Here is a 9,464-nt window from a genome sequence, read left to right on the forward strand (position 1 = left end):
AATGGGGCAGGAATCTGGAGGCACGAGCTAATATAGAGGCCATGGAGGGGTGCTGCTTACTGTCTCGTTACTCCTAGCTTGGAAAGCCTGCTTTGTTATAGAGTCCAGGACTTACAGACCTCTAGTTTTTGTGTGAAGATGACATAAGACTATCCAGCACAGTCAGCAACAGCAAAGAGTAATACATGGGACCCAGAAATTGATGAGTTCAGCAGCATGGCAGATTATGTGGCTTAAAGGAGGAAAATTTTCTGAGCCCTTCTAACATGTTTCCTTAAGTCTCTAATGGAAGCAAATTACATTCTTTCTGAAGTTACAGCATGGCTATAGTCACATTCAGATCAAGTGTACCACTGAAATCTAATAGCTCTTACCCTCCAGCAATGATATTAAAATAATTATTTCCTCCTCCATTTTTCCTTTCTTTTTGTGACAGTGATACTTCATGTAACCCAGAGTTCTTAAAATAGAGTTACTGAGTACAGCCCAGCACAGCAACTATAGAGGCACAATTCTCTCTTTTTAATAATTCTAAAACAGGACTGCTGAAATAACACTTCCGCCTGGAAAGCTGACTTTTAATAGAACATTTTTATGGATAATTGAACTCTTGCTCATTGTTCAAAAGGTCATGGGGCTTGACTGTGTTCTTTTTCTTTGGATAAATTATTCAGCTTAAGTATTTATTGGCCTGTCAAAAATCAAAGTATTGTACAAACTCTGTTACTCTTTCGTGTTTCCTAGTTTGATTCTACTCTTTTCTGTGTGTAACTCCACCAGAAAATCACCATCTTCCCTCCTCCAATTCCCATGCAGGGACCTATATTTGCTCTGTGTTCAGCATACTCTGTGTATCAGCTTCATGAATCACATAGACATGGATTTATTCAATGGGAAAATTATACTGATTGAATGGAGACTTTGATTTTCCTTTCAAGCTTGATTCAATTTTTTTTAAGTATTTGAGAGCATTGCATAAAAGGAATCTTCAGTAGAAAGAGGAAGGCAGATTTTGAAGACATTACTATAATTAGATTATCAGTTATCTATATAAGAATACAATGGCAAAATATATATTCCCTAACGCTATCAAATTAGTATGTATATAGTATCTGGGTTACATATGATAACCAACAGATTGGGGAATCACCTTTAAATGAAATTTGTGTTCAAATTAGAGACATCTATTTTTCCTGCATTTATTTTTGTTATTCAAAAATTTTCTATCTAAACTCTTTGACACTAATTTCAATATCCAATGAAGATTAAGATGAAAATGTTGCTAAATTTGAAAAATACCTTATATGCTGCTTTTACTTTTGCATAATAAAAACATGGCTTGCACTGACCTACCTACATGGAAGCTATGAATTTTTACTATTTGCAGATTAAGACTTAATAATTCCTTTCAAATTGTTTCTTTTCTCAGTGACAAGCACTGCAAAAATAAACTAGAAATCAATATTAATTATACTATGCTAGAGTTAATTTCTTCTTTACAACACCCATTTGGGGTAAATTTTTTACAGAGTAAGAAATGGAGTTATACAAGGTGAAGTCAATTCTCAAGATATCATCTTTCTTGGATGCAAAGGTCATGACATAAACTGGTATTTAAGTGCTATAAATCAATATTCTACTGCCAAAGGTGGTACCTAACAGAACTAGAGAAGACTCATTGTCTGAAAACAGATATGAGATGCTGCAATAGACACTGGCTTATGGATTACACAAAGGTATGTCAGCTTCACCTTTGGTTTCTTGCCCTTATTTGAAACCTACTTGTTCATCTCTTTCTTTCATCTTATGATTTGGAATATTTTGATTTCTATGTTATTTTTCTTTTTTTGTTGTTCCTTTGCTAAAGGCAATTGGTCTGGCTTAATTCTAGCTTTGCTTCTCATATTCTTTATTCATGGCCATTTGGTTGCTGTGTTTCTGTTCTACTCAGATAGACTTATAAAAGCTGTGAACTCTCAACCTGAGCATACTTCCTAAGAATTCCAAATGCTTTTGGTTTTCCATTAAAGTTCTTGGAAACCAGTGTCATGATTAGTGCTATCATCTTGACAGGATCCTCTGATAGCCCTCTGTACATGCCTGTGAGGAACTGTGTTACCTGAGATAGGGAGAATCCTGCCCCCTTCCATACTGTTGGTGGCACCAGTACATAGGTGAGGGATCCTGGACTGTCAAGAGAAAAGAGAGGGAGCTCAGCACTAAAAAGCCTTCTGTTTATTTGAGGTTATGAATGTAAAGTGATCAGATCCCTTGAGCCTCATTCAACTTCCCTGCTATCATGAACTGTTACTGAAGCAAAGATGAACCTTTTCCTCTTTAAGTTGCTTTTATCAGAGTATTTCATCACAGTAACAAAAATACAAGGCAACATTTTACTTATAAAAGTAGATGATATAAAATAAAAATCTTTGTATGTCCAGAAACTGGTTCTGAAATCATCTGGGAAATCCTCCTTTCTGCTTTCAATTAGATCTGTCTCAGAAGAGCAGCATAAACCAAGCATTAAGTTCAAGAAGATTTAAAGTTTGGCCAAATATAAACAAGTAATATTGTTTCAACAAGTTTTGGCATACTAATTAGACTATAAAGAACTGAGCCTGTATGATTTGTCACGTGTTCCTTAGGTAAATTTTAATCTGTATATTCTTAGATGATATGAGATACTAGTCAACATAGCCATTTGCAGTATGAACGCCATAGCTATCTTGAAAGGGAAATTAGAGTTGAATTAAGTGCATCATCCCTTTGATTTTACTTTTTCAGTTTTGAGAGGTGGTGGTGTTTGTTCTTTTCAGTCAAAAAATTCACCACGGTTGCTTTCTCATATCTAGAACACATCTAGCAAGGATTGTAAAGGAAGAATAACATTAGCATGAAGATTAATGCAAATGAAAGTTTCTCCTAGAGTTTTTGTTTACATTTTTCCTAATTAGTATACCACAAATATTGTAAACAAAATAAAGTGTTGTGATAACCATCAACAACCAAACATCCTCATTTGTGTTGCCCCTACCTCTGCCCTATACCACACTTCAGCACCAATATCACATACTCATGCCTTCCATGATATACACCAGTTCATGTGTATCAGCTGTTGCAAATGGCTTAGGAGGAGAGGTCCTGAGTGTCTGGAACTCATCCTCCTAACTCAGAAGAGGATTTTAGACAAACTCATGTCACAGGAATCAACAATCTACTTCTTTATATAACTATTTATTTCAAGACTCAAACAAAATGAAATGACTCAAACATAACTGCTATGAAAAATTGAGGAAGTTAACCTGTTTTTCCTATTTTACACCTATACATCTATACATTTAGATTAGAAATTTAAATGTTCTAAAAGATATTCATATTGCTTACAAGAGTGTTTTTAATGTTACAATATAAAAGGGAACATTTTCAACAAACGTATATCTTCTAATCTCCTTAATAACCGAATAATGTATACAAGTTTACAAGACTTTTGTTTGCATTCTTTTATTTATTCCTCCTTAACAAAGCTGGGAAGTTTCCTAAAGTTCACCATAAATGTTCCACTGAAGAATTTGTAACAAATCTACAAAGTACTCTCTAACTGATGGACTTATACTTGATCCACTTATTTGTACCACGAACTTCAAAGGGTGTAGATTGTTGGTAGATGCTATGTGCTATTTCTTCCACAGATGGTTCTGGATCCGTTATAGCAAACTGGGCTGCTTCCTCGACTTCTTTTTTCACTTCTGCATCAATTTCCTTCAGTTCTTCAACATTGCTGAGGTTGTTGTTCACCATTTTCTCACGGAAAAGCATAATCGGGTCACTCTTGCTTCTCACGTCATGAACTTCCTCTCGTGTGCGGTAACTGATCCCTGGATCACTCATACTGTGACCATGATAACGGTAGGTCAGCAGCTCCACCAAAATGGGCCCCTTTCCAGATCTGCAGTGATTAGCTGCAAACTTGGTCGCCTCACGAACACAGAGAATATCCATCCCATTCACCCGCAGTCCAGGGATAAAACTGCCTCTCTTATAGTATTCAGTGCTGGCAGCTGCTCTTTCGATAGCTGTCCCCATAGAATAACGGTTATTCTCACAGATGAAAATGCAGGGTAATTTCCACAAGGCTGACATATTGTAAGCTTCAGCTATCTGGCCCTGGTTAGCCGCACCATCACCGTACATGGCCACACAGACCGCACCAGTTTCCAAGTACTTACAGGCAAAAGCAACACCAGCTCCCAGGGGTCCTTGTGCCCCTACAATGCCATTGCCGCCGTAGAAGTTCTTGTGGTACATGTGCATGGAGCCTCCCTTGCCTTTTGAGCAGCCCGCTCTGCGGCCGGTCAGCTCTGCGAGAATGGATTTCACGGACATTCCCCGCGTGTAGGAAACGCCATGAGACCTGTAGGAGGTGATGATATGATCCGTGGGATTTATCCCTGCCTCCAGGCCCACATAGCAGGCTTCCTGCCCGTCACACAGGTGACAGAAACCGCGGATGAATTTCTGCTTATAGAGCTGATCCGACTTGAGCTCCATGCGCCGAATCACCTGCATGGCCCGGTAGTATTTGAGGGCCTCCTCTCGGGTGAGCAAGGTGGAGGTGGCGGGCCCTTCCTCCAGCCGGAACAGATCGCATTTCTTAATGTCACAGGTGGCTTTACTGGAGAAGTTAAAGGATGCCAGCAGCCCTCTGAGCGGCGGCTTCTGGACCTCTCCCGAAAACACGCGGGACACCACAGCCGCTAGCATTTTCCTCATGGAGAAACGCAAGGCGCAGTACAGGCTCCTAACGATCACTCGGAGGCCTTCAAAATGGAGGCCCAGCTCCTTGTGACGCAAGAATAGCGCGACAGAGTCACGTTGCTTGCGTCATCAACCTAAAGCCACGCCCACGGAGCCTGGTGGTCAGTGTTTTCCAGGCCAAAAATTAACATCTCAGGTGCCTTCATCCTAAGTAACGGCCTCATCGTCGTCAGCCAAAGGAACTGAATGTCTTTACCTGTACCACTCGGTAAAAATCCGGACAGGGTGAGAACATAGCCTAGGGTACTTGAGTTCCATCTCAGCACCTCCAAGCTTGGGCAGACACTGCTGCGCAGATGACACGGAGGCTTGCAGGATCCCCACTTCAGTCCCGTTCTCAGGCAGCGTGAGGCCTCTCTGGGGTATGTTTCTGCTCCCACCTCAAAAAGAGGAAGGGAGGGGCAGGCCAAAATGACATCATTGTTTCTTCTATCTTTATGTTTTTAAAAGAAAATTTAATGTCTTCACATATTTATTGAAAAGTATGTACAAATACACAACTTAAGAACAAATACAACCTGATTATTACCTTCTACTTGTTTATATGTCCTGGTGCAATAATTGTCTTACTGTTTTCTAATGAGAAAAAGGTTTCAATAATACTCTATTTGTGATTTTTTTTTTTTTAGTGTATTTTTTTTTCCTTTGTTCATTTTGGTTTTTTTCTACTTAAATCTTTAAAATATGTTTGGTACGCCTAATTAATCATATACTATTTTTTATTTTTTTAATTTTTTACTAATTATTTTTTACAATTTATTCATTTTGTATCCTGGCTGTGGGCCCCACCTTGTCTCATGCCAATCTCTCCCTCCCTCTCCTACTATACCCCTCTCCTACTCCACTAATAGGGGAGGTCCTCCTCCCCTTCTAGCTGACCCTAGCCTATCAGATCTCATTAGGACTGGCTGCATTGTCTTACTCTGTGGCCTGACAAGGCTGCAACACCCAGGGGGGAGGTGATCAGATTGACTGCCACTGAGTTTATGCCAGAGACAGACCCTGCTCCCCTTACTAGGTAACCCACTTGGAAACCGAGTCTATGCCCTACATCAGGGCAGGGGTTTTAGGTCCTCTCCATCAGTGGTCCTTGGTTGGGGTATCAGTCTCTGCAGAAACCCCAGGGCCCAGTTTTTTTGTTTGTTTGCTTGTTTTTTGTTTTTGTTTTGGCTCTGTTTGTCTCCTTTTGGAGCTTCTGTCCACTCCAGGTCTTTCTGTCTTCCCCTTCTTTCATAAAATTCCATGCATTCTGGGTATGAGTCTCAGCCTTGCTTCGATACCTTGATCAGTGGAGTCTTTCAGAGGCCCTCTGTGGTAGGCTCCTGTCCTGTTCCCTGTCTTCTGCTTCCCATGTCTATTGCATTTGCCCTTCTGAATGAGTACTGAGCATCTTCCCAGGGGTCTTCCTCGTTATTTAGGTTCTTTAGGACTATAGATTTTAGTATGTTTATCCCATATTATATGTATAATGACCACTTATGAGTGAGTATATACCATGTGTGTCTTTCTGCTTCTGGGTTACCTCACTCAAGATGATCTTTTCTAGTTCCTACCATTTCATTTGCCTGAAAATTTCATGATTTTCTTGTTTTTAATAGTATTCCATTGTGTAAATGTACCACAATTTCTGTGTACAGTCCTCCATTGAGGGACATCTACATTGTTTCCAATTAAGAAATGGGGTTCAGAGCTAAACAGAGAATTTTCAATAGAGGAATATCAAATGGCAGAAAAACACTTAAGAAATGTCCAATGTCCTTAGTCATCAGGGATATGCAAATCAAAACCAACCTGAGATTTCACCTTACACCCATCAAAATGGCTAAGGGCAAAAACTCAAGTGACAGCACATGCTGGAGATCATGTGGAGAAAGGGAAACCCTCCTCCATTGCTGATGGGAATGTAAACTTGTACAACCACTTTGGAAATCAATCTGGCACTTTCTCAGACATTTAAGAATAGTGCTTCCTCAAGATCCAGCTATACCACTCCCAGGCATATATCTGAAATATGCTCAACTATATAACAAGGATATTTGCTCAACCATGTTTTTAGGTGCTCTATTCATACTATTTTTATTTTAATGAAAAACAAAATTGCAAATTAATTAAATTAATTTAAGATCTTAACTTTTCAAGATAACCTTTCCCTTAAAATGTTTAAAACAAAATACTACTGAAGACAATGCAACTTTTATCCTCCTACTTCTGCCACAGTTAAGAGGGAGCTGAACCTCAAGCCTAAGGGCACTAAAGCTTTGTTTCATATGGGCACTTTGAATGCAGGATTGACATGCAGATTCTCCTAGAAAGTTTGCAGGCTAGAGGCTTCTCTCTGATTTTGTTACTGTTCTGAATTGTGCCTGTTTTCCATTTTTTTTTGTTTTTTGTTTTTTTTTGTTTGTTTGTTTTTTGATGTGTCTTCTAACCATCTTTTTCGTTGTCACTAAGGTGAGCGGTTTTTCTTGTACTAAGATATATCTCCAACCAGTTTCCAAAGACTCACATTTATTAGTGTATTTTGCTTAGAAATCATCTAAATTTGACTAATCTTATTAAGGTAAATATAGAGCCATGGTTTTTTTGTTTTTGTTTTTGTGTGTGTGATGTGTATGTTTGTATGGGGGGGGGGTCCTTTTGAAGGGATAGACATATGCCACAGCTCAAGTGTGAAGATGAGAAGACATTTGTTAGGTACAAAGCATTGCCTCCCAAAACAGCAGTGCCAGGAAAAATGTCCTAAACAGATGGACTTTGACTGGCTAAAGAGAAGCCTAGAGGCAATTTACTGCTTACCAGAAAAGCTCATCTCCTAAGGTAGGGTTTCTGTTTACCAGGAACCACCTTTAGTCTTTTCAGGTCAACTATCAACTACCTTGGTCAAGGCATCTAGTCATTCTGCATAGCCTGTACCATCTCGAAGATACTCATCCTGCTTTTCTTTCATTTTTCTCTTCTTACATTCTGAGGTATGGCCTTGGCACTTTGATCCTCAGTAAACCTTTCTTCCTACCCATGAAGCAGTTTAGTTTGTTTAGTGATTTCACTGTGCTCTGGCCTACAAAATTTTGGAGCCTGTTGTCTCCTTCTCCCCTGACTTGAGTTCTGAAGATTGAACTCCAGCCATTAGACTTTTACCGAATGAGCCATCTCACCATCCCTAGAGTCAGGTTCTCATAATTCTTTATGTAGTAACCATAAAGTGTAGCATCTCAAAATGTGCCCATTAAACAATATGCTATTTTGAACTGCTGGAGAGCAGTGTTGTTTGCTTAAGTTACTGATACCAGTTCCATCTTGACATCAAAGAAGCTTAATTATCCTAGAGCTATAGGGATACTTGACAATTTTTATTTTTCTATACACCAATAAGCCACCCCTACTCAAAGACCCTGGTCTGCTTAGATTAGTAAGCAATTCTCCTTGATGTGTGTTTTAGTCTGTATCCATTGCCTATTAAGCAGTTTTAAAGTCTCTCCCATGTTACAGATTCAAAGCATCTTCCTTCTCAACATTGCAAGTCTTACTTTGGATACTTCCGATATTCAGACAGGGCAAAGAAAATAGCTTGCTAAAAAGTTACCATACCTCTTTTTAAAAATTTTTATTAGTTTATTTATTTTACATCCCTAAGGGTGCCTATCTCTCCTCTCCTTCCAGCCCCCCTTACTTTCCCTCCCTCCCCTTCCCCTCTCTCTTTTCTCCCAGAAAAGCAGAGTCACACCCCCCCCAATAAATCTTCCTCAGCACAGCAAGTCACATCAGGACTGCCTGTATCTTCATCTCCTGAGGCCAGGCAAGGAAGCCCTGCCAGGGGGAAGTGATCCAAAAGCAGGCAAAGCTGGACTCTCTTAATACATTTCAAAACCTACCATCATAATAGACCTTTTTTACTGCACTTAGAATTCATCTGTTGGAATTTGTGTTCTGGCTGTGTTGTTTGCTCTGTCTTTGATAGTTAGCTTGAATCTGCTGTTCTCTCTTATTCCTGCAGGTATCTGCAGTCTCCTGGGAGCATTATATCCATAAGAATAAAAAATTGACACTGCAGGATGGAACAGTAGTGTTAATGGGTCACTGAGTGACAGCTGAGACTTCTCTCAGAGGGATCCGCCAGGCTTGTGCTGCCAGGAATACAAGAGCTATACAGTGAAAGTGTGCCAATTTAATCTTGTCACATGTAGCCTGGGCTGCAAAGATAGAGCTTCCCTTAAAAGCCAGTGTGACAAGGCTGAACTAGAATCATGCGAGAGGAGAACATGCAAGATGGCCTCTTTTTGCATCAAGATCTGAGCAGTATTTTTAAGTCATAAATGTGAAACTTACAGAGACCATTTAGGCGTTGGCTATTCAATCTATTCCATATTCAACTTAAAGATAGACAGGCAGAATCATGTGTGCAGAACACAATATACAAGAATATTAATTGCATTGGTTAATCTCAGTGACAAGTTTTCAGACATATTTCTGTCTTTCCAGACAGACTTATATTACTGTATTTTCAAAGACAAATCGAATTTCACAGACATCAGTATAACAGTTAAAAACTGCCCAAGGCAGTTGTTGATCTTCAGCTCACTCCTTACATTTTCCGGGCTAGACTCCATGCAAATTATTCATGTACTACTAGCCAGTCAGTGGTGGCATGT

General features: G+C 39.5%; 1 protein-coding gene across 2 annotated transcripts; it reads right to left on the minus strand.

Annotated features, from left to right (window-relative positions):
* Positions 1-3,594: 3,594 nt before the first annotated feature.
* Positions 3,595-4,770, minus strand: Pdha2 (pyruvate dehydrogenase E1 subunit alpha 2). 2 transcript variants are annotated; one of them, XM_055628328.1, is made up of 2 exons: positions 4,242-4,770; positions 3,595-4,148 (listed from the first exon to the last, which is right to left on the minus strand). In XM_055628328.1, the coding sequence occupies exons 1-2, from the start codon at positions 4,768-4,770 to the stop codon at positions 3,595-3,597; spliced, it is 1,083 nt and encodes a 360-aa protein (XP_055484303.1). The 2 variants fall into 2 exon arrangements, with proteins under 2 accessions (XP_055484303.1, XP_055484302.1); XM_055628327.1 differs by having other exon boundaries at positions 3,595-4,770.
* Between the last annotated feature and the right edge of the window lie 4,694 nt (positions 4,771-9,464).

Source organism: Psammomys obesus, unplaced genomic scaffold, assembly GCF_907164565.1.
Source record: "Psammomys obesus unplaced genomic scaffold, mPsaObe1.curated_primary_1811, whole genome shotgun sequence".
Classification (NCBI taxonomy): domain Eukaryota; kingdom Metazoa; phylum Chordata; class Mammalia; order Rodentia; family Muridae; genus Psammomys; species Psammomys obesus.

Coding starts and splice junctions, on each gene's coding strand:
- Pdha2 (XM_055628327.1), bottom strand. CDS start 4,770: ATGAGGAAAATGCTAGCGGCTGTGGTGTCCCGCGTGTTTTCGGGAGAG.